The sequence below is a fragment of the Pristis pectinata genome, chromosome 3 (assembly GCF_009764475.1).
Source record: "Pristis pectinata isolate sPriPec2 chromosome 3, sPriPec2.1.pri, whole genome shotgun sequence".
Classification (NCBI taxonomy): Eukaryota; Metazoa; Chordata; class Chondrichthyes; order Rhinopristiformes; family Pristidae; genus Pristis; species Pristis pectinata.
Window position 1 is genome coordinate 110751198 of NC_067407.1, and position 26277 is coordinate 110777474.

Consider the following 26277-nt stretch of genomic DNA (forward strand, 5'->3'; position numbering starts at 1 on the left):
GAGATCCCCAAGGTGTCAATCACTAAGGAAGTTTGAATTGAATAGAATGACATGCAAACTCCATTGATCAGTTCTAAACACTCAATGATCTGTGAGACAGCCTCCATCCAAGGACAATGTTAACAATCATCCTGGATTATCTAGACCTGGTCCTGTGGTATATATCAGTTAACTGTTCCTGCCTTAACCTTGCACAGATGACCCACAAGAAATAATACAATCAGTAATCAAAATGCTTATTTTTTGCCATACCAATTAAAACTAAAATATTCCTAGAATAAAATAAAATTAAGTATTTGTACTGCACCTGCTATGGTGGTTGGAATCTATGAATGCAGGAGAGAGGAAAAGTCATTTCCAAGACTGCAACTTACTTGTTTCTGTGTCATATAAGCACCAGTTTGTATGAATTTTCAGCTCCACCTAGTCTTCGGAGATTTCAGTACAAGGTTTTGATCAGTGATCGCGAAGAATCAAGTCAGGATAAAGTGTAACATTGAGAGGAACATGCAATGTGGTGGTGTTTCAATCTGCTTGCTGCCCTTGTTCTTCTAGGCAATGGAAATTACAAATTTGGATTAAGCTGGTGAATTATCAAAGTGCAGTGCATCTTGTAGATGGTACATTCTGCTGTCATAGTATTATAGTGGTGAAGAGAGTGGATATTTAAGATGGCAGATGAAGTGCCAGTCAAGCAGTTGCTTATTCTTGGCTGCTGTTGTTGGAGTATTTCATCATAAGTTTCTGGTCAATTTTACTCCTAGCATACTGATAATAGGATCATTTTACATTGGCAATGCTGTTGATTAGCAAGGGGAGATAGTTGTCTGGTCTGTTATTGGAAATGGTCATGGCCTGGCACTTGTGTGTCATAAATGTAACTGCCACTCATTCGTCCAAGTATCAATGTTGTCTAAGCTTTTTTATGTGCATATATAGAGTGGTTCATTATCAGAAGAGCCATTAGTGGAACTAAACACTCCCATCATTTGTAAACATTTTTTGATGTAAGGAAGGTCATTGATGAAACAGGCGAAGATAGTTGAGCCTAGGTCACTGCCCTGCAGCAAGATTTCTGAGCTGTGAAGATTGGCTTCCAACAACCACAACTATCTTCCTTAATGCCAGATATGACTCCAGCCAGTATAGAATTTTCTGTATGATTCCTATTGAATGTAATATTATGAGGAAACTTTGATGCCACACTTGCTCAAATACTGCTTGGTTGCTGAGGCCTGACCTTCTCATCTCACCTGTGGAATTCAGTCATTTTTTTTTCCATATTAGACTTAAGCTACACTTAGTTTTGGAACTAAGTGATCCTGATGGATAACTTCACAATTAATGAGTAAGTTATTGGAGAGTGACTGCCAATTAATAGCATTATTACAAAAGCTTACTATCCCTTTGCTAATGATTAAGACCGGAATGGTGGGGCGATATTTGGCTATATTGAATTTTCCCCTTTTTCTTGAACAGGATGTATCTAGGCTGTTTTCCACATTGTTGAGTACTTGCTAGCTATACTAGAATAGTTTGGTTCAAGGTACAGGTAGTTTTGAATCTCAAGTCTTCAGTATAACAACCTAAAGGTTATCAGGGCCCAAGGCCTTTTTTGCACTTAGCCATTTCTTGATATCACTTAGAATGAATCGATTTAATTGAACACACTGGCTTTGGCAGTTATAGAAACTTCATAAGGAGTTTGAAACGGTTCATCCACTTAGCGCTCCTGGCTGAAGATGTTTGCAAGTGCCTTATTCTTGTTTTTCACTTCATCAAATAAAGTGAGACTAAATCTATGACTCTTTGCCAATTTGATGTGGTTATGTTTTATTACTTATACACAGTGTGTGTGAAATGCTGGCAAAGTTGCATTTACTGTCCATTCATCAATTCTAGCATGGTTGAGCTTTTATTTGAACAATCATTGCTATTGTGATAGTATCGCTCTTACATTGCTTTTACAGAAAGTAGGACACATAAGGATTGTGACTTAGCAATGTGTTGATCAATACGGCCAGAAGATTTTTAGTAGAAATTCTTCGCTGGCGATGAAGCGTGAGGCTTCTGTTGATTAAGAAGTGCTTTCCTTGGATTTAGCTAAGACATGTGACAAAAGAATAAAAATAAACAGAGAATATGAAACAGTTTTGTGATTACATCCCAGCATTCTCCTAACATCTGTTGTTCATGCCCTTTCTCTGTTTTCTCTTACAGCATAAAACTCAGATGAATGAGTTGGTAATCAATGTTGTGCCCCATCATTACCCGTGTAATTTCTGATTCTTGAATCTTTTCACCCTCACTATTGATCAACCATCAAGCACTCCCACAGGATTGATCCTATAATTCAGCCGGATAAGCAGTAATGTTTCATATGTCCAATTGCTACATAGCTCTTGAGGGATGTTTCAGGATGTTCAGGCAATTAAAGAATTTTGTGACCATTGCTCCACCAAAAGATGTTTGAAGAAAGAGCTTCTTTATATTTTATGTTTCAATTGTATTTCACAAACAGGTGTTTAGAAAAAAGGCACTTCGGTGAAAGGTGAGTAATATGTTATTATCTTCAAAGATTATTAAGCAAGTTGCCAAGATATCTCAGCAATCAGTTAATGCCTTATATTCATTGGGGTGATTTTAACCCCAAATATGGAAGACTTTGGTCTGAGAAGTTAAAATATAAAAAAATTCAAAAGGAACTCAACTCAGTTAGATACACCTACTTTTAGTTTTAATGCAATTGAGACAATTGCATGGGAACCAATCCTGATTTAAGAGGCAGGACATTTAATAAAAGCATTTAATGAGGTAGCATACCTTGATTTTTAAAACAATTTTCTTTCTAAAAGGTGTTTTCTGGTCATGAGAAACAAGGCATATGAAAAGAGTCAAGAAAAACTGTATTCGTATGTTTAGTATTTTTACAGTATGGCAGGTGGCTAGGGTGTCCAAAATGTTTACTTTTAAATCTGTTCACCTCTCTCCATGTCCTACCTCCTCGATCTCTCCTGAGCACCACCCAAATGGTCATTGACCATCCCCTAGCCCCAAAATCAAGATCATGAACTCTCTACCATGATCTCTCATCCATGATCTCATACTCAATCTGTCTATCCTCTTTCAGCTCTTTTATCTTACACCCTCTTCCATCTACCCCCAACTCGCCACTACAAGTAGACCTACCTGCTTCACAGCTGCAAGCTAACAGTTTCAGGTGGAAACTCAGAGGTGAAAATTAAAACACATCTACTGTTGAAACTGGAGTGCAATCAGAGAACCCATGACTTCTCCCACCTGCTCTGAATGAACACTTCAGTTAAGATCAAGGTCATTGTTTGGGGAAATTACCTGTTCCTGGGCACTTTTGGGAGATCCTTGGCTCAACTGTGGACAGAAGGATATAAAAATAGATGAGCCACACAAGCAGGCAGTCAGGCCTAGTGAAGGTTACAAGATCAATAAGGGTTTTCCAACAGGACTTTATAAGGGCAATCAAACCCAGCAGTGATGAAGAAAAGATTAGAATACAGGGTACTAGTTTGAAGTTATTTTGTTTAAATTGACCAAGGCACCCACTGATGTGGAGAAGCGTATTGCTTTCATTATTTTGTGTTATTTCACAAAGTGAGTTGTACTGATGGAACTAAGTGAATCTGATCATAACAGTTGCACTGAATGTTCATTCACTGTGAAATAACATAGCTTAATGATTCGTATCTAGCCTCATCTCACCCAGTGTTCGGTCCATTGTCAGGGAGATTGAGGGAGCACAAGGGGATATTGTTGTTAGATTCCTGGTATATGCAGTAATATAGTTTTATGAAATATGGGCACATACTCAAATGGAATCCCATTTACGGGAATGAAAAGCACCAACGTACCTCTGACAATATCCAAGGCAAGACCCTAAACTTGTAAAATGGGGGTTAATTTGAAGTAAATTGAGTTCCAAGTGTTGTGCAACATGGTACATTGTAAACAAACAGAAAAAGTAGATTGTGGAGAGTTACGATATCAAGTGTGAAGGTTTTACCAGTGGTACCAGCTTCAACCTATTGGGAAGTGATCTGTCATTGTCTTATCAATACTAAAGTGTTGCAAGAGCAGGTATTCCATTCTTATTTCAATGAGAATTTATGTTGCTGCTATTTTTGCACTTAAGTGTGAATCTACATTCCTGGCTTTTCATCTCCACAAGTTGTAGGGGTCTTGCTGTAGTGCAGTGCTTCATGTATTAGTCATAAATAGAATCCCTGTACAGGCCATTCTACTAAAGTGGTGCAGTTTTTTTAAGAATATGAAACACCTTTGGAAAGCTGTTAGAATTGAGCACTTCCATTGCCAGAAAGCCACTGTATTGAATATTAAGAGTGGGAAAATGCTGTGCACATTTGGCTTGGCACAGAGATCTCTGTCTCAAAGCTCCCAGCTTGATTACTGCTTGAAGAAGTGATGAAAATAGCAGGCTCAATCTGGAGTGCAGATTTTTGTGAATTTGTTTGTAAAATTAATTTTTATGGGGAGGAAATCTAAATGCTGTAATGAGTGAATAAATATTCAATAGCACCAAAAGCAGTTCTCAGAGGACCACTTGCCACCTCCTCTTCTCGGACTCTTTCCAAACCTACTGTTTCACTTGTCTGACAGAACCTGAAGCCTGATGGCTCCTACAGAAAAAAGAGAATGTAAGTGATTTAAAGAGGTGAGTGCTTTCTGTTAGATAAATGATTCTGGCTTTCGAGAATCTAACTGCTCAGAGTTGTGGCCCTTGGTAAAAAGACATTGAGTATTCTGCTCCAGGGCAAGAACTTTATACAGCTTCAACATGGATATCAGACTTTTTTTTAGAGATGCTAAAACAGTTAAATAACTTGTACGTAAGCTAGTGGCCAACAAGAAAAAAGGCAGAAGAAAGGGGAGAGATGTCGGGCCTGGAACTCACTGAGGTGCAGGTGTAGGGGTACAAAGGTGAGGCCTCTGCTGAGGGCTGACTGCTCAGGCTCATAGAGGGGGAATTCCAATGTGCCATGTCATTGCAAAATGCTCTTAATCTTCCTTGCTGCAGTACTTCCTCTTTCTTCCAACAAGCTTCTCTTTGTAGATGTTTAATCTACAGGATCAACAGGAAACTGTTCAAGCTTCACATCTCCACTTCAAAACAAGGATGACCATAAGATATATAGAAATGACAGGGTAATATTTTCAGCATTGTGAGATTTGGCATCAATATCACTTGCGGCATTTGAGTTAATAATGTGGGCATTAGAACTAAGCAATACCACGCAGAGTTTTTTTTTAATCCAAAGTATGAAGAGGTGAATTAGGCTTGCAGAGAAGGTGAGCTTCAAGTGACGAAAGTCAGATATTAATGCTCGAGAAATGACCAGCTATTGCCGTTTGGAGAGAAAATCATGGTGGACATTCCTGCTCCAAAATCTGACATGCTTTCTCATCATCTGAACCATTGCACCAACTGAAACTTCATAAAATCTACACTGGGGTGCAAAAATGTATGTCTGGGAGTGATCTATGAGCAAGGAAATGCCTGTTTGGCCCAAGGCTTTTTCATGTTCCTAAAAAAAAGTCTATATTAGTATTCATCCTGCATTCTCAGTACTATCTTAAGCACTGATTTATTGATTGATTGGTTGACACGATATTACCCAGAGGGTCAATGATTTTGAAGTATTGAATGATTAATCCAGCATTTCCCTATTGAATTTAAATAGTGTTATAAAGAACATACAGCACAGAAACACAACATTCGACAACACTGATCTATGTTTAAAGTCCACACAAGCATCCTGTCATTCTAATTATTTCTTCCCACCCTACCTCATCATCTCCCTAGTCCCTTGTTTCCCATGTAAGCATGAAGCCTCTCGTCAACTGTGTCAATGCTGTCAGCTACAAACTCTCTGGATGACAGAGCATTTCAAATTCTCACCACTGTCTGTGCAAAGAAGTTCTTTTTAAATATTTTGTTTGATCTCTTAGTGGCCATCATATATTTATACTCCCATCGTAAGTGGGAGAAATGGTTGACCTAAATCCTTTCTATTGAATTCCTTCATAATTTGACAGACCTTTTCAGGTTATGTTATAGTCTTCTCTTTTACAGAGAAAATTCCCCAGCCAGTCCATTCTTTCCTGTCAGCTACATTATCTCAGTTCCAGTAACATCCTTGAAGATCATTTCTACATATTTTGATGCATGGAACTCTATAAATGTATCATTTTTGGGGTTTTTTTTGCATTTTGTACTCAGCACTATATCTATGCTCTTTACGGCATTATCACTGGTGTGTTTGCGGCTTTTGGCAAGTTATGTACATGGATTCCCAGATTACTTTGTTCCTTTACCCTCATTTCATTTTTTATGCACCAGGAAACAAATGGCATCATTGTTTTCTATCAAAATGTGCCACATCATCTTATGCTACATTACACTTTATTTCCCTTTTATTTGTTCACATTGCTGGCCTGTTTTCTCTACTTGGGTGCAGTTGGCTATTTTGCTAACTGTACTCTACAACTTAGTATAACCTTCAGATTCAGACATTGTATCTCCAAATCAATTATATGCTAAACAAAACAGTCCCAGGACAAGGATCTGTGGGACAGCATTTATGCTCAATGCCACATTGAGAAACCCTCCTTAGCTTTTATGCTCTGCTTTCAGCTTTGGAGGCACTTCTCAATCAATTTTGCAAGCTACCACTGACTTTACATTTCACGTCTCTCACATCATGCTTTATCAAGGGCCTTCTGATAGTCTTTCATATCTTCCGGATGTTCATTTGGAGGAAATTTCTGCTCAGGTGCTACTGTCTGTCAAACAAACAGTGTGACATCTCTTACCTGCATCTACCTATCACCACCTTGTGCCACCCCGCCTCCCCTCTTTTGTCCATCTGTCACTGCTCTGCTTTTCCCTGCTACATATTGGGCTTCCCCTTTCCCTATCTTCAGTCCTGACCCGAAACATTGACATCCTGCTTTTTTCCACGGATGCTGCCTAGCCTGCTGAATTCCTCCAGCATCATCACGTTTTTATTCTAGATTCCAGCATCTGCAGTCTTTTATTTCTCAAGCAGTGTGAAAATTTAGAGTAAAGGGATGGTGCTGAGGTGGAACTGAGTTTTGCCATTGCACATGTGAAAATTGAAGTATTTTCCAATGATTTTGCTGAGAGACAACATGTAAATAAGAAAAAGGGAACAACCCTGGATAGATCCTTGGGGGACATCTAAATGAAAACTGAGATAAAAAAATTCTATTCATTGTCCCTATCATTTCAATATTATCTCCTCTGAGAATGGTCTTGCTCATCCTTTGGTGAATATATCCCTAGTTTTTCTTTTTGTTATTTATATAGCTAAATAATGCTGTATTTTATACATTCTTTAAGAGTTTCAGTTTGCAGTTCCTTTTTATCTTTCTAAATGTCATCCATGATCTGGCATACCTTTCTCCATGCACCACCTTATTCCGATCAACATCAGATATTTGTACTGAATTTCTCTACACAAAAGCCGGAACTTTATATTTTAAAGACTTTAGTTAGAGTCAGTCAATCCAACTGATGCCTTTGAATTCCTTCTATAACCCAATGTTCAGTGAATAACATTTGTTTTATATATTTTGATAAATTCACAGTTCTTCACTAATATGCTATTTAAATATTGTTCAGCATTAACATTTGCTTGAAGTCCTGACTAGATTAAAAAAATTACAACTTTTTCCCAAAATCTTACACAATTTTTGATTTTAAGCTTATAATTTATGTTCAGACAATTTTCATTTAATTTCTGTAATTTTTCAGTGAACATTTGGCTAGTCTGGGATCTGCAATCAAGCTCTGCAACATTTGGAAAAATTATTGCCTTCTTCCCAATCAACTTTTGCTCCAATTTGTTCTCAACCAGCTCATCAACATATGCCCTGACATATAATTACTAGCCTTGTAAGGGTTGTATTTTTTTTTTTAAAAATCGCTCTCAGGGGTGGCCATAATGTAAGCCTTACACCAAGGGAACACCAGAAGGCCCTCGGTTTCCATAGCAACTGTACCAGTTATAAAGCATGAATCCAGTAAAACTAAAAATATCTAGATTTTCAAACGGAGCTAGAATGAGGTCATGATTGCTGTTGTGCTACTTGCATTTATCATTAATGGTTTGACTGCACCTTGTGATAAATGTATTACAGCTGTGATTAAAAGCCTCGTCAGTTCCAGAAGCAACACCCTGATTTAAGCTGTCATGGGTTACAAGAACATTCCAAATACCCAGCACAAATAGCTTCAACAAAATATTTAATAATGTTTCATTAAAATCTGTTTTCAAAACAGTAAGCACTCTCTTTTTATTTTTAACTGTACAGGACTGGCTGTTTTGTCATTTTCTCCATTACTTGTCTCTCATAATAGTATTCCTAGGCTGCCACTCACAATTCCACCTGAGAGAACAAGTGGACAAACGAGTCCCAGTCCCCTCTGTCTATTCTGCTCTTCAGTTAACTGCAAAGAGCAGCTGCAGGGTGACTCACTTGGTGATTAACCGTCCCTAATGCTAAAAGGTACTAGCCTCTAGTTAGCATCTGTCCTCAAAAGCATAGGCAAGATTAAGGATTTAAATTGATATAAGGTGAGTGTAGCTCCTTATTCTTACATTATGAAATTCAGTGCAGTATTTTACAAATTATCTAATCAGATCTTTTAGTGTTTTAGATTTGATATTCAAATATTTTAGAAGGTAATAAAAAAGCACAAGCATATAAAGTTAGATTTTTAATCTTGCTTTTAAATCTAAACTGTTACAATAATTTTTTTGTGAGTTATTTATCATCCTTAGCTGTGGAATAGAAGTTATTTTCAGCTAATCTATCGTGTTCATTTTATTGCCACAATGTGCATCTCAAACGTAAATTGTAGATGTTCTAATTGAAACATACTACTTGACTTCTTGGACCAAGATTCCTGCCCCTGTACATGACATCTTAAAATTTTCTGCCAATTTAAGTGAATGAGTTGAATGAGTTAACAGCGAATGATCACTGAATTTGGCTGGGCCATCCTTTAGAAGTCGAACACCTGAGTGAGTGTTTTTGTCAAACTGGTCATTGTTTTCTTAACCACCTCTTGTGGAATAGACAGCTGGCTAGCAGCCGCCTTTATTGCTCAAGTTTCATTGCAGTATTGTGTAGATTCTTAATATATAGAACATAAATGTGCCACATTGAGCAGCTCACTAGCTAGTACTTGTGTACAAGCTGAAGCACTTGTGTCAGAGCTCACCTGACTTCATCATCTGCATATTGAAAAGAGGAAATCACAGACAAGCTTATGGATCTGACCGCTCACTGTGCTACTGAATTCAACAGAGTTGTCCAATAAAACAGTTGTTGCCGGTAAACGACTCTGCTTGATGGAATAGCTGCAGTAGCAAAGCCTTGAAGACCTTTGGATCCCCAGGGCACAAAGATTAAGCATGGCCACTGGAAATGCACAAGGGAAAAGTACATGGAATGGGACAGATCAAGCACGATCTAGCCCAATGTCATCTTACATTTATGTAAAATAATAAAAATTTAAGTATGAATTTAGGCACCATATTCCTTGCGCTAAATGAGTAAAATATGAAAACCTGGAAAAGCCAATCAGCACAGATCTTCATCATTGTGGTAATGGAGGGTGGAACTCTCCACAACCTGGCTGCATTCTTGACCCCAGATGATTTTCCAGATTTGGGGAGAGGATCATTTAAACCATTCTAATTCTTATGAGCACCAATGAACTCCATTTGGGAGTGGAGGAAGGCCGGCTGCCCTGACTAACTGCCTCATTATAGCCTGGCTAATCGATTCCTTGCTGGCAGTTGTAGTAATTTTAAATGTCATCAAAGCCTAAGAATTAAATCACTGAAAAATGACAGAGCACCTGGGAAACCAATTCTTTACAGATTTCCCACACTGAAAAAACCTTCACTGAGCACAAAATCCCATTTTGTGTGCATGAAAATGGTTTAATTTTCAGGAGAAAATGGAATCATTACATTTAAGAAACCACTGTGTTCTTCACCTCCCACTCCCAAAAAAAATCTCCATATCTCTAATTCTGGCCTCTTGTCCATCAGCAAAGTCATTGCTCCACCATTGAATGGTAGTATAAACTGTGGAATTCCCCTTTTATACCTATCTCTACTTTCCTCTTTAACTCAGGGGCATGGTTTCAGAATTTAGTGTCAGCATTTGAGATGGGGATTTATTTACCCCAGAGAGCTGTGGAGGTTGCATCACTGAATGCATTTCAGGCTGAAATAGGCACAACTGTGGACTAAAGGATTGTCAAAGTGGAGCTGAGGCTAAGGTCAAGTCAGCCATGGTTTTTCACAATGGCAGAGTAGGTTCAAAGATCTGTAGGGCAAATGGAATGCAATACAGAGAAGTGTGAGATTATGCATTTAGGGAGGGCAAACAAGGGAATACATATGGAAGGGCAGAGGGATCTTGGACTTCACAAATCCTGAAAGCAAGTAGGAATTGTTAAGGGGGCATATGCATATCCACCTAAGGCTCCCAACCATTAAGCTCCCTTCTCCCCCTTTTAGTTGGTTCTGTCCTTCTCTTCCCACAACAGGGCCCTTACCTCCATGCTCTCAGAAGTCCCGAGTTCCAAATCTCCAGGATTGTTGATCAGGTTCCAAAGCATAAAAACGCAGGAGCAGGGGAGGTGACAGAGTGGGTGGGGGGGCGGGGCGAGCGGTGCGGAATGTCATGACAGAACTGTATGAAACATTAGTCAGGCCACAGTGAGAATACTCCGTACTGTTCTGGTCATGTCTCTACAAGAACAATGTGATCACACCAGAGAGGATTTACAAGGATGTTGCCAGGTCAAGAGAATTGTTCCTGAGGAAAGATTATCTGGGCTGTGGTGGTTTGCTTTGAAACAAAGGAAACTGTAAGGTGCGGGGGGTCAGATTTGAATGAGGTGTACAAAATTATGAGAGGCCTAGTCAAAGTATACAGAGAAAGGACCTTTTCCCTTTTCCCCTTAGAAGAGAGATCAGTACTAGGGATAAAACATTTAGGCTAATTAGTGTAATGGAATCCAGTTTTGACCAGCCTTGACACAACGTGCCATAAATTGCTATGATTCCGTATCCTTCTTCCTCTTCCACAGAAAACCTCAGTCCCCTTCCTGGCTTCCTGAAGATATCAGAGGCATTGAATGAGAAAAAGCACTTACTTCTACAGGAGCATGTCCAAAATCTCATCTACTTTTTTGCATTATTGTAGGTGTGTGATCCACTCTTCTTGGTTTTCCTTTGTGTGCTGGTGATTTGACATGTTAAAGTGGAAGAATCAAAAAAGGTATCCCAGGAGATATAAAATTAAAAAAGAAGAGAAATTACGTGAAAGAAATACAACCAGACTGGACCCACTGGCCCCAGTCCATTTTACTTTCATTTTAAAAGGTATATCTGAGTGTAATAATAGGAAAAATAATGAAACTGGACATTACAATAGCATTATTTCTGCAAACTAACCATTTTTTCCAAGTCCACAGTATATGATCCTGTTAACAAGTGGTCAGCACATTAAAACATTGTCATTGCAATCCTTGAAGCTCTTCTGCTTTGTCAGCATCGCAGTCCATTCTTGGATGACATTCATAGAGATGTGTACTCCTTTGTGATAGTATTATCACTAGTTTATAAGTGGATCACAAGGTACCTGCTGACACACGATTCGTATTCATATTAGAGGAAAGAAAGGTAGGAAAGGCCAGGGATTGATATTTATAAAGAGAAGTACATTTTTTTGCTTCTCTTTAACCTTTGTAATAATCTTCATTCCTTGAGATTTTCCTTGGCATCTATGAACATCCACTTGAGGAGATGAATGTGAGCTTGTCTGTCGCTTCAGCTAGAAGCACGTATCTGTAGCATGTCCCCTCAAAACAGCACAAAGTTTCAAAACATTGTCATGCTATTTTTTAAACAGTAACTGCACAATTGTTATCAGACTAATTGCTCTATTACTTCAAAGGCCATTATTGGTACAGCTTATCCAGGCATACAGAGCTACAGAATCAGGAAGCCATGGAATGGTTACAGCAGGGAAGGAAGCCATTCAGCCCACTGCATCTGTATCAGGTGTAGGTAAAAGCAATCCAGCTAAACCCATTCCTGAGTCCTCTCCCCTACAAATTCATTCCTTTCAGATACTTATCCAGCTGCTCTTAGAATGCTACATTTGTCTCCACTTCTACCCTAACAATACATTCCTGGCCCTAATCACATGCTGTGTAAAAAAAAAAGTTTTTCCTCATGCCACTTCTCCACTTTTGGTTCTGGACGACCCACCAACTTGCACCACTTGATCAGCCTCGCTCCCTAGAATCACGTCCAGTGATGCCACCTTCCTCATTGGGCCGTATTGTACTGACCCAGAAAGTTCTCCTGAGGTTCTTCTGAACATTCTTCAGAAGCTCTCCGACCCCCCCCCCCCCCCCCCCCCCCCACCTTTGGCTTTATGTTACAGCTAATTCAATCTATATTTGGATAGTTGAAGTCCCCATTATCTCTAGGCTATGGTATTTGCACATCTCTTATTTCTCTGCAAATTTACTCCTTGATAACCTTCCCATTAGTTAGCAGCTTGTAGAATAGCCCCAATGGTATAATCACACCTCCATTGTTTCTTAACTGTAAACAGATAGATTCTGTCCTTGAAAATCAAAGAACTGCAAATACAGGACATCTGAAATAAAAATAGAAATACTCAATTGTGGAAAGAGAAACAGAGAAATCAGGTCTTTCATATTACAAGTAAAAGTACTTAATATTAGAGTCATAAAGTTGTACAGCACAGAAACAGGCCTTTCGTCCCATCACATCCATGCCGGCCAATTTATACTAAATCCCATTTGTCCACCTTAGGTCTGTATCCTTCAATGCCTTTCTACTTGAGTATCTGTCCAAATGTTTCTTAAGCACAGTGACTGTATCTGACTCAATCATCTCCTCTGTCACTGAGTTCCAGATATCAACCACTCTCGGTGTAAAAATCTTTCCCTTCATATCTCCTTTGAAGCTTCTTCCTCCTATGTTGAACCTACGCTTTCCTGTTTTTGCTACCCCTACCATGAGGAAAAGATTCTGACTATCTACCCTACCAATGTCTCTTATAATCTTGTGTACCTGTCTCAGGTCATCCCTCAGCCTCTTTCACTCCAAGGAAAACAAGCCCAGCCTGGACAATCTCTTCACATAAATCAAGTCTTTCAATCCAGACAACATCTTCCTAAGCTTCCTCTGCACTCTCTACAGCACAACCACATCCTTCCTACAGTGTGGCAACCAGAACAACACACAATATTCTAAGTGCGGTCTAACCAGTGTTTTGTAAAGTTGTAACGTGAAATCCCAAGTTTTATGTTCTATGCCCCTGCCTATGCAAGCATGTCATATGCCTTCTTCACCACCCAAACTACCTGTGTTGCCACTTTCAGAGAACTATGGACATAAACTCTGTTCGTCAATATACCGATGACGCACTGCAATACTCTTCTTAATCCTTACTTCCACTCTCCCCATTTTATCCCCATCACTATCTTTCTAAACACTTTACAATTGGCTTTTTAGGGTATGTTTTACTCATTGCTACTATGGAAAGTTGGTTAACTAGTTACTGAAGCGAATGTCTTTGCCAATAATAGCTTTTGTGCTCCTGGAATTCCTAAAGAATTCAACAGATTTCCCACTTCAACTAAAGTAAGATAATGGTCAAATTCCTCAGGTAATAGTACAAATCTGACCTCACAATCTACCTTGTTGTGACCTTGCACCTTATTGTCTACTTGCACAGCACTTCCTCTATAGCTGTGACACTTTAGTCTGTACTGTTATTGTTTTTACCTGTACTACCTCAATGCACTCTGTACTAACTCAATGTAACTGCACTGTGTAATGAATTGACCTGTACGATCGGTATGCAAGACAAGCTTTTCACTGTACCTCGGTACAAGTGACAATAATAAACCAATACCAAATAGTGAAGGTTCAACAAGAAAACTAGAAGAAACCCACTTGAAGGATTAATTTTATCAGAAGCTCAATGGGTTTCTACTCGTCTCACAATGGGAATTGAGGGAAGTTCATGGAGTCAGTCCATGGTGTATATCAGCAGCAAACTACAAACCAGTGCACTTAGTATTCTGGTGATCTATATAATGTAATTTCAGTGTAGGCATAACAGCATGGCAACAGGCAATAACCTACTGCTCTCAGGCAACAAACCACTCCCTTCCTTCAGCTCTTCTAACTATCAGCAAAGTTTTCCATCATTATAGTTTCAGTTTTAAAAAAAACTGCTTTACTTTGCATAAATTATATAGCTTGAAAATTACATAGTGATGTGCTGCACTCTGATAGATGACATTCATAACCCACTCAAGCATTGCTCTCACGGTACACATTACCTGAATTTGATAGGCTGCAGTCTAAGTATCTTTTTTGTCCTTCAGCGCAGGTTTTCCTCAGGTTTACTTCTTTGCCTGCATGACTGATTGGAAAATTTAAAATCACTTGCAGTACTCTCAATGATGCCTCTTCCTTTTAGATACCCTCTCTCTATCACCTTGCCCAAATCAGTTCTTTCTGACTCTTGGTCTGAATATGCAATTTTGCAATATTTTTCAATTTCTATTTCTTCCATGTCATGGCAAGGAAATACGTGGTAATGTTCATTTCATAGTTTTCTATTCTATAAGCAGATAAACCATAAGGAATTGGGACATGAGTAAGCCACATAGCCCCTCGAGCCTGTGCTACCATTGAATCTGATCTGATCTTGGCTGCAACTCCACTTTCTATCTGTTCCCCATAACCATTTGACTGCCATATAGCTGAAAAATCTGCCTATCTCAGCCATGAATATAATCAATGAGCTTGGCTCCACAGCTCCCTAGGGTAAAGGAGTCCAAAGATATAGATTTCTCCAAGACAAGAAATTCTTAAATAGGAGACGATTTGTTCTGAAACTATAATCTCATGTTCTAGATTCCCTTACATGAGGAATTTAGAATTGATACATCTCATTCTCATTGGTTCCAACTGTATGCATTCTATTGATGTTGATGATCCTGTTGCAAGCTCCATTCTCATGGATGAATGCCCTGTCTGGTTAGATACTCACCATTTTGGTGCTAAATATTGTATTTGTGCTAGCATCAAAAGCAAAGTAAGTCAGCATTGACAAGCTTCAGCCAAGTGACCAGTTTTCTGGCATTAAGCTTTGAATTTCAGCACCTGGAAAAAGACTGTCTATGAAATGAGCCAAAGATTTGAAATATCCAACAAATGATAAGAGTAAAGGTAACCTTCTTCTAAGTGACACCTGTATTACCTATGGGACTAGGAAGAACTCTTGATCTCTTAATTTTGAATAGTCCTTGAACAATTTCAATTTATCTTGTCACCTGGTGATCCTGGATGGTTCCTTAAAGTCAGATTCAAAAATTGATTTCTGCACAACCAGTACTTGAATCATTTGGTTATTTAGACTTTGTTAAGGATGTTGTGGAGTAGCACTTGTGTAGTGTTGCCTGCAGATTTTGTAGTCTTTCCCCTTGACCTAATATGGTTTTCCAAATATTAAATAAAGCACATTCTTAACCTCATGTACTCATTCCATGCTCTAAAGGTCAATCATATCAATGAACAATTTTTACCTGTGTTAGTTATTGAGCAGAAAAAAATGTAGCAAATAGTCATAGGTTCTTTAGTCATATATTTCTGTGAGGCATTTTGGTGTAAAAAGACAAAGAAAGCCAAATCATTGCCTGTTTGCTCTCTGCTCACCTTGGGATGTATGGGATCAAACATTTAAAACAGTTGGGCACTTCATTTAAATTCATACTGGCCTGTTATATTATTACTGCACACCATTTTTTCTGCTGCTCTAGCCACACAGGAATCTAGGAAATGTATGTCCTGAATTGTAAGCAACAGGAAGCATATTGAAGTGAAGGAAAGGAAGACTAATACTAACATAGTATGTTTCAGCATTTCCTTAACTGTTTTTTTCTCTCTTCTGCTATTTGGGTTCTTGTGGGCCTTAGTATTATTGCTGTGCATTTTTATATCAATGGAAACCTAATGTAAGGATAGCAGGTAAGCCAAAAGAATTAGACAGATGCAGTAAATTACTCACTGGGTCCCACACATTTACACTACACAGACAGACAACCTTACCTCGCTTTGGTGAAAGAAAGTTGGGAAACAGATTTGATGGTACAGCTAAGATTTGTGAATGTGTGTCAAGCTGTCATGTTGGAAGTCTGTGATCTGAATGTTCAGAAGGCATTAATTTGACTTTATAGCCAAAATAATGAATAAGAGCAGCTTGTTATGCAGTGTTTTGTTAGAACCTAGGAAACCCTACCAGAACACCTGGAGAAGATACTTTTAAAGGGGAAGTTGGGGATTATTGAAGAAAACTGAAAAGGGGCGTGGGAAATGGGTAGGGAAATGGAACTAAGCGGCGAGCTCTTTATGAAATCCATCATAGGTGCAATAGGTCTTTAACATTCTCTACTTTAATGCAAGGACTCTAATTATAATGGAAAGGATTTTCCTGAGAAATGCCACCAATTCTGACAGAAATGCAGGAGATCCTAACCACAGTCCAAGCTTTGGAGCATGGTGATGGAATGCTAACCCCCTTGCAGTTACCTTGTAATTTGGCTGGGAAACCTGCCCGCTGAACCCATATCAGGTTAGACCTGGCATAGGTCCAGCAACTCCATACGTCTCATGCCTTTAGTGAATGCATGCATGCATACATTTCATTTTAATGCACCTTTTAGGTACAATCCATTTTTATGTCAACAGGCTGCATAAAAGATAAAAGAAAATGCAAAAATCTGCTGAGGAAGCCATTGAAATAAATGATAAACACGATGCTTTTTAGAATAAAAGCATTGTGAGGATTTGTGAAAAGACAGGAAGATGTTTTGAGATCAATTAAAAATAAGCCAACTCACTGGAGCAATCAACCTTTCCTTCCTCCTAAATACATGAATTCTCCAAAGGATTTTATCCTGTTCCCAGTACCCAATTAAGTTATACCAAATTCTGCTTTGCAATTTGCATTACCATTGGCTAACAATAATGATATCAGTACATGGAACTTCATTTCTACACACTAATCTGTTTTGTCTTTAAAGAAGATGCTTAGAAGTAAGATAGAATGCTATAGTTTGGGAATGCCAGTTATCCTGACCTATATGGTAGTCTAACATCAGAAAATGGAAGACATCTGGCAATCTTTTGAGAGTAAGCGCAAATTTAAGTCTCCCAATGAAAAGCTTCTGCATGTGACAATAAATTTTCTCAATAAAACTGTTCTAGATGTTTTTAAAGGTTCAGGTCTTAAGTTTTGACAGAGTTAGCTACAAAAGTTCAGGTTAAACCCCAGAACCTGTGGTCGCTTGTGTCTCCAGGTTAAACCCTATGTTTCTTTATGTAGAAAATGCTTTACAGAGAAGTACCAAGTATATCTACATTTGCACTTTTTTGCTTTAACTCCAAAATCTGTTTTAAATGGATTAATTTTAAATTGCATATATATTCAAGTGAAAATGTGTAAATAAAATGTAATATAAAACCATTTTGCTTCAGCAAAGTAAGTACATTTTGATATTCAGTCAGTAACAAATGCAGTGGCTCATACTTGGGAGGTAATTGTTAGAAATGTTATCAAATTCTATACATACCCTTGATTTAGTGTATTTTATACGTTATCTTATTTACTGAATTACTTGTGATCTGAACATCACAGCTGAAGTACCCATGCCCTTCTCAACATTGTATATTTAAAATAAATGAATAGATACTATTTTGTTAATGATGTTTTATTTTCTCTTTCTAGCCATTCAAAACTGTGTTTACATCTATTTATCTTTTTGAGAAATTTCAAAAAACATATTCCAAAGCTGGAGAAGTGTCTTAAGAAACATGGGAAAGCATTTCCTGCCATGATGTGTCAACCAAATCAACTGCTTCCTGTGTGATAAATATTCCCAATGGAGTAATGGAAAAATTGTAACCTCCCAGTTATTGATAGCATATTATGTATATTGCAGAAAAAGTACTAACCTATTAAAATAAACTAGCAATGAATCTGTGATTGAAATACTACTATTTTGTTCTGTGATTTTTTTTTGATCTGAGTGGTTCTGGGTGGTTTATTAATGAAGGTGAATTTTTTCCCACTATTTTCCTTAGTATAGGTAAGGTTGTTGAGCCTCTCTCTATCTTTTGCAGTTAGTGTGAGAGCAGCTTTAAATGCCATTTGTTGTAAATCTATTTTTTAAGCATGACAAAATCTGTTAGTAGGAATTGCTACTTTTTTTTCTAATTGATCTCTTATATTCAGAAAGGCTACAGATTCAAATGTCATTTCCAGACAAAATTTAAAACACTAGTGTGTACCTGGCAATTCGTTAATTACTTAGAACGCAGTCTATTAAAACGTAAATATGTTTGCCAATGCGAGAATTAAAGTAGATTTCACTTTAGCTTATAAAATGATTAATTTGATGAATAACATTGTAATTGATTCACAATGAGTTGGATTTGGATCAGAATATCAACACAGAGCAAACTTAAACCGCCAAGCATCATATTTTTCTCTCTACTCCGTAGAAAGATATAATTGATCTCCATTGCAACAACTAGAGAAATTTGAAAATGAAGAATGAAGCAATTCACTTCACAAAGAAAATCATCTTTAGCTCAAACAGTTCAGCTACATTCTTAGAAAACAGCTTTAGTTGAACACTTCAATATAAATTGTTAAAGAACTTGAGAAAAAGATAAAATGATTTCTGATTACTGCAGTACTGCCAGAATATTTTTCACGAGATGAGCTCTATAGAAACACTTAAGTGCAGGAAGATTTTTTAAGATTTCACCATTTTTTACATCACGTTATTCATTCAAGTAAAGGACTTTCCGTGAGGTGTAATGTTGAGCATTTTAAGTCTTTAGCTATGAATTTTTCAAAATCAAAACAAAAATCAATGCTAAATAAATATCTGAAATGCAGGAAAAATACATCGTCTATTTCCACAGTATGAGAGAATAGGTTAGGGGAGAGGGGGGAAGCGGGGGTGAAAATTGTTGTGTTACGGTTTTATTTAAGTTGTGCTGGTTCACAAATCTCATAAGGGCAACTCAAAAAGATAATACAAGCTGATATACGTATCAATACAAGTAAATTATGTCTTTGGTTGACTTTTAGATACCAGCACAACCATAAAAATATTCTCTCCATTTCCAAAATTATATCGAGTCTTTCAATCCAGCCCCACCTCCAACACCACTCTACTATATGGATCAAAGTTCTGAAAAATTGTAAAATTTATTAACAGAATGTTGGATGTTTTAAATAAAATATAAATACATTGCTTTTATCATTGATTAAAGCGTCACTGTTATTATTGGAATGTTACTTCAAAAAAGTTCATTTTCAGAGCATGTGTTCCTTGGAGAAATGATTGTGAAATGGTTCTGCTGTACTTTTGTGGATTCTGTTTAAATTAAAGGCTGGGCTACTGTAGAGAATAAATGTGCTTTAATTTCAGTGAGTGAAAAGGCGAACCCAAGTTGAACCCCTATTGTGATTTAATTTCAGAAAATAATTCTGAGTGCTTTATTCTGTATGGGGGCCGAGCAACAGTCATACAGAAAGGCTGGACAGACTGTTGATGAATAAAAACGCCAGAGCAATTTTGGATGTGAGTGCTATCTCTTTGATTACTCAAGCTCCAAGGTAGTCCATCACACCACAATAATTCACCCGCTGTTGACTCTCACCTCACTACCGCATTTGTCCCATCAGTCCGATTAGAAACAGCAATGCCCTTATCAGATTAATCTCATACAATTCCAAATCTGACCTCTGAATAAAAAAAGCCTTCCGAGGCTGAGTATCATTGCAGGCAAGCAAGCTCCAACAGCTGACAGCACTCGGCATGGATCATCCTAAAATGGGTTGTCTAATACATTTATGCCATCCCATCATAACATTGTCTGAGAACACTGTTTCCCTGCATGGGTCTGATTTGCTGTGTTGCCTTTATACTTATTTTCTCAAGCAGAAAATAGATAGTCAGGGTCAATGGTGAAGAGACCTGTCTCTGAGTACAGAAATGTGGCCTCTTTGGAACCAGTAATGGGGGAGGGAATAAACACAGAATAACTCAAGGGATATGTTCATCCCAAAAGAATAAAGAAACTTAGTCTTCAAATGGCTTGACCATACCTATGGTGCTTTATTTCAAGAAGGTATTTCTTACAGATTTTGATGTCTCACAATAAACAAAACATATGCATATTCAGGATTTTCATGTGGATAATTTTCTGCAGATTTAAAAGATTCAGGGTTTTCCTGGAGAACTGGAAAACTGTAAATGTTACATCCTTATTTAAAAGAGAATAGGAGGGATAAACCAAATATCTACAGACCAATTAGTCTGAAGTTTGAAAAATCAAGGACCAAATTTGCAGTTACTAATTGCAGAGTTAGCCAGCACAGATTTGATAATGGGAGATACAATCCAACTAACTTTTCATGGAGTTAAATACAGTTAATGAGAGAAATGCAATTGATGTGGTATATGAGCATTTCCAAAGTGCCACAAGAAAAGGTCTGTCATCAAGGTTAATGGCCATGAAATGAAAGCATCTATAGCAGCATGGGTAGAAAATTAGCTAAGTAAATGGAAACAAAGTGGTCATGTAAGGTTTTCAGACAAGGAAAACAGGATTATCCAGTATCTCCCAATAACTGAAACGTTCAATCCCAGGCAACATCTTGGTGAATATCCTCTGCACGCTCTCCAGTGCAATTATGCCCTTGGAATAGAGGAGTTGGTGAGGCGATCTTTAAAGTCTTTAAAATCATGAAGGTATAGAAAGAAAAGGGTGAGAAACTATTCCTGTTGGTCGAGGAGTCGGGTGATGTCAGAGGGAGGTTTTTCACCCAGAGAGTGGTTGGTGCATGGAATGCGCTGCCTGGGGTGGTGGTGGAGGCTGATACGTTGGTCAAGTTCAGGAGATTGTTAGATAAGCATATGGAGAAATTTAAAATAGAGGGATATGTGGGAGGAAGAGTTTAGATAGTCTTAGGTGTCGTTAGATGGTCGGCACAACATGGTGGGCCGAAGGGCCTGTATTGTGCTGTATTGTTCTATGGTTCTATGGAGTCAAGAATGAATGAAGGTGGTTGGCAAAAGAACCTAAAGTGACATGACAATTATTTTTCACAAAGTGATTAGTTAGGGTCTGGTAGTATAGGCAGATTCAAATCAAGTGTTGAAAGGGAGCTGGATAAGTATCTGAAAGGGAAGAAAGGGCTTTGGGAAGAGGGTGAGAACGTGGGACTAGCTGCATTGTTCTTTCATAGATCCAGAACAGAATTGATGGGCTGAATGTTCTCCATCCATGCTGAAACCATGCTATGATTCTGTGATATTATTAATGGTAAAGAACTGGCCAATTATGGTATATCTATAGAAATGTTCTTTTAATATTTTTTCCAGCAGCTAACAATCTATGCAAATAATATAAATATCAAAAAGTCAATTAATGTAGCTGTAGAACATAAGATATAGGAACAGGTGTTCAGCTGCAGGAGAAACATACAACCCATCAAGCCATTCAGTAAGTTCTCATCTGATCCTTGACCTCATCCACCTTTTAGGAAGTGATTCAGCAGCAAATTTTCAAATTTCTTTCATTAATTGGTGCACTGAGAATAGCGAATATATTTCTAATCCAGGAGGGAAGCTCCACATTGGTTTGGAGACAAAGTGCAGAGAATTATGTCACACATTATGTAAAGGTAGGCTAATGGGAGGTACAGTAGAGGTTTCACAGCTTGAAAAAGACTCACAAAGTTAGTCAAAATGCCACTGCAAAATTGTAATAGGACATCAAGAAAAATACACGGTGCAGACAGAGATATGCTCAAAAGTTGTACAAAGAGAAGTAGCATAAGCAAAATACATTCTAATGGAAATTATGTGCCTTATTGCAGAGGGAGTATACTTCAGGAAGAAATTGCACAGCAGAATCACTCAGACTTCACTTACACTTATTGGCAAAAAGGAGGGGAGAAGTGGATTGGCTCAGGGTTCTAGTACAAGAAAATAATGTAACATGAAGGCTGAATTGTGAAATTAATAGGAAAAAAGGCTGCCTAAAGGACCAGACTTGAGGAGATGGGATGACATGTCGAGAAAATATGATGTACTTTGGATATCTACTTTATAATTTGCAAATCATGTTATATCAAAAAATTTCTACACACTGACTGTGGATGAGTACCCACGAGCAGTAGTGGTACCCAAATGGATAAACATTTTAATGTTCACATACTGTAGATACTTATTGGCTGTATACATAGAGCAGAAAGAGTCAGGTTGCCTCAGAGCCATCAAAACTTACATCATGGAAACTTTTCCTTCAACTCACCTAGTCTTTGCTGACCATCAACCATCTATGGATCATTGAAAGTAGAACATAGAACAGTATAGCACAGGAACATGCCCTTTGGCCCATCATGTTCATGCCGACCATTGACACTAATTCCATTTGTCTACCTTAGGTCTGTATCCTTTCATGCTTTCTATTTGAGTATCTGTCTAAATATCTCTTAATCACAACAATTATATCTGACTTTACCATCTCCTCTGTCATTGAGTTCCAGATATCAACCACTCTTGGTGTAAAAAACGTTACCCTTATATCCCCTTTAAAACTTCTTCCTCTTACATTAAACCTGTTTTTGGTACCGTTACCATGAGGAAAAGATTCTGATTATCTACCCTATCTCTGCTTCTTATAATTTTATATACTTCTATCAGGTCGCCCCTCAGCCTTAGACACTCCAGAGAAAACAATCCAAGTCTGTCCAACCTCTCCTTATAGCTGCAATCCAGGCATCATTCTGGTAAACCTCTTCTACACTGTTTCCAAAGCCACCTTATCCTTCCTGTAGTGTGGCGACCAGAACTGCACGCAATACTCCAAATGTGACTCAACTAAGGTTTTAGACTGCTGCAACATGACTTCCCGACTTTTATACTCAATACCCCAACAATGAAAGCAAGTATGTCATACGCCTTCTTTACTACCCTATCCACTTGTATTGTCACTTTCGGGTAGCTATGGACTTGCATCCCAAGATCCCTCTGTACATCAATGCTCCTAAGGATCGTGCCATTTACTGCATACTTTTCTCTTACATTTGATCTCTCAAAATGCACTACCACACACTTTTCCAGATTAAATTCTATCTGCCATTTCTCCACCCAGATTTCCAAAGAACCCCACCCACATTTTCATCCAAGTCATTTATATATCACAACCAACAGAGGTCCCAGCACTGATCCATGCGGAACACCACTGGTCACAGACCTCCAGTCAGAGAAACACCCTTCCACCACTACTCTCTGTCTTCTATGACCAAGCTAATTTTGTATCAACTAATCAACTCACCGTAGATCCCATGTGACTTAATATTCTGGACCAGCCTACCATGAGGGATCTTGTCAAATGTTTTACTGAAGTCTATGTAGAGAACATCTACTGCCCTACCCTCATCAATCATTTTTGTCACCTCCAATAATTGCCCAACCACTGATGTAAGGCTTACCAGCCTATAGTTTCCTGGTTTATCCCAGTTGTCCTTCTTCAATAAAGGAACAACATTTGCTATTCTCCAGTCTTCTGAGACTTTGCCATTGACACAAATCCTACACCAATCCCATTATTTTCTCCCTATGTTTCCATTAACTCCATGCCCTCTCTCATCTAACCTAATATAATACTAATTTACAGTGGCTACTTAACCTACCAACCTGCATGTCTTTGGGATGTAGGAGGAAATAGAAGTGCTTGGTCACGGGGAGTGTGCAAACTCCTCATGGACAGCAGCAGAGATCAGGACTGAACCCTGGTCACTGGAACTGTGTCACTGTGTTGTCTTCAGAATTCATTCACAGAGGTGAACAACAACAAAGCACTAAGCATTAAAAGGTGCACCAGCATGCATCAGCCCTGGCACAAACAATGCGTGACAATTATTTGTTGATGTAGGTCAGGGAATCCCAGAACTTGCAGGAGTCATGAGAACCCAGCAACTCTAGGTGAAAGTCTAATGTGCTGACTTCCTTTTCTGTTTTTATCATTATAGGGCTTTTACAGAACTGGTTTCCCATTGGTGGATGTTACAGTAGAGGCTGAGCATTCACATGTCTCCATACACAGAGCAGTGAAAGATGATATGGCTTGAATGTTTATGTGCACTGAAGTCTTATGTCAGGCAAGGTACAACCTACAGGAGAAACTGAAAAACATCCAACTTGGGCTTATCCGTGAGAGGTAACATAAGCGTTACGTGTGCCAGACAATAACAAACACAACATAAGGTGCCTATCCACTTTCTTTGTTATCCAATGACACTAACATTGCTGAGACACCCACTGTCAACATCTTTAGGGTAATCATTAACCAGGTGTTTACCTGGATCAGCTATAGGAATAGCATAATCAATAAAGCAATACTCCCTGATTGGCAACTTACTTCCAATCTCTCCATTACCTCTCAATCATCTGCAAAGTACAAATCAGGAATATGATTGAACACTCACCACTAGTCCAATGCAGACAGAACAACAGTCAAAGAGCTGGACACCATCCAAAGAGAGAACATTCTGCATATTCATCGCTCCTGCTGCCAAACCAACATCCACTCTCCTCACTACATGTACACACTGTCCATAGGACGCAATGCAGAAATCATTGAGCTTACTTTGATGCACAAGATCCAGTTCCAAAACTGAAAGGGCAAGAGCAACAAGATCAAAGAAAAACTATCGTCTTGTAATCTTACAGGTTGGCTGATGCTGTGCTATCTGCTCCTTTTCTGGAACAAAGAATTTGAATCCTTTCCCACTGTCCTTGAAGTGGCACTAACAACATAAAGGCTGCAATGGCTCAATTGGTAGGCTTGTGATTTCTTGAATAAAGAAGATTAAGGGGTAACCTAAATAAAGTATTTGTATGATTTTTGGTAATAATTGGGTGAATACAATCCACTTCCTTTGTTATGGGAGTGCAGAACAGAGGCACAACCTTAAAATTAGAAGGAGGCCATTTAGGGCATTGCCAGAACATAGAACATTACAGCACAGTACAAGCCCTTCGACCCACGATGTTGTGCTGACATTTTATCCTGCCTTAATACCTATCTAGCCCTTCCTCCAACGTAGCTCTCCATTTCTCTATCATTCACGTGGCTATCTAAGAGTCTCTTATATGTCGCTAAATATATCTGCCCCCACAACTTCTGCTTGCAGTGCATTCCACACATCCACCACTCTCTGTATAAAAAACTTACCTTCGACATCCCCCCTATTCCTCCCTCCAATCAGCTTAAAATTATGTCCCCTTGTATTAGCCGTTTTCGCCCTGGGAAAAAGTTTCTGTCCACTCGATCTTTGCCTCATCATCTTATCAGAAGAACCTTCCTCACCAAAAGAAATGGTGGAAATATTCTTGTTTTGTGAAGCCCACCATTGCTTTCTCAGGGCAATACCTGCACCATTCCAATAATAAATATTTATAAAATACAATATATGTTATATTTTGTATTTTATTTTCAAACAGTTCACACCAATTTGAAAATTTCTCCAAAATTACCAATTTTTTTTTAAAAGAGTACATGGAAAACACACAGTAGGAGCAGGCACTTGCCTATATCTCTCTGAAAAATATTTAATATTGGCAGCTTGCCCATTTTCTAACCTGGTTGTCACATTTGAACTGACAATTTACAGCCAACGTAGAAAAATAATTTAGCCTCACTGGAAGACCACTGAGAATGTACTTTCAGTTAAAAGAGTTTTTTTCTTTCCATTTTTTAGTAGAGAGAAACAATAACAATGTTTTTTGTTTCTCTTATTAATATTTCAAGAAGGTATAAAAAACAAACCTCCTTCAATTAGACACAATTTCCTTCGCATTTATACTACTACTCACTTGGATGATAAATACTGCAGTGTACGTTCTCTGTAATTCTATATAAAGCACTATTGAACACCATGTTATTATACTGCTTAATATTTCTATATATCAATTGGATGAAATTTCTCTTATACTGAAAAGTGTTGGAATTCTGAAAACAATCCAGC

The 26277-nt window shown here is 38.2% G+C and overlaps 1 protein-coding gene across 1 annotated transcript in view; it reads left to right on the top strand.

The window, feature by feature from the left end:
- The window catches only part of spata17 (spermatogenesis associated 17), a 200915-nt gene extending 182888 nt beyond the window's left edge, over positions 1-18027 (top strand). The window contains exon 10 of the mRNA XM_052011250.1: positions 17947-18027. Within this exon, the coding sequence (XP_051867210.1) occupies positions 17947-18027 (81 nt within the window). The remainder of the gene's footprint in view (positions 1-17946) is intronic.
- Positions 18028-26277: the final 8250 nt, after the last annotated feature.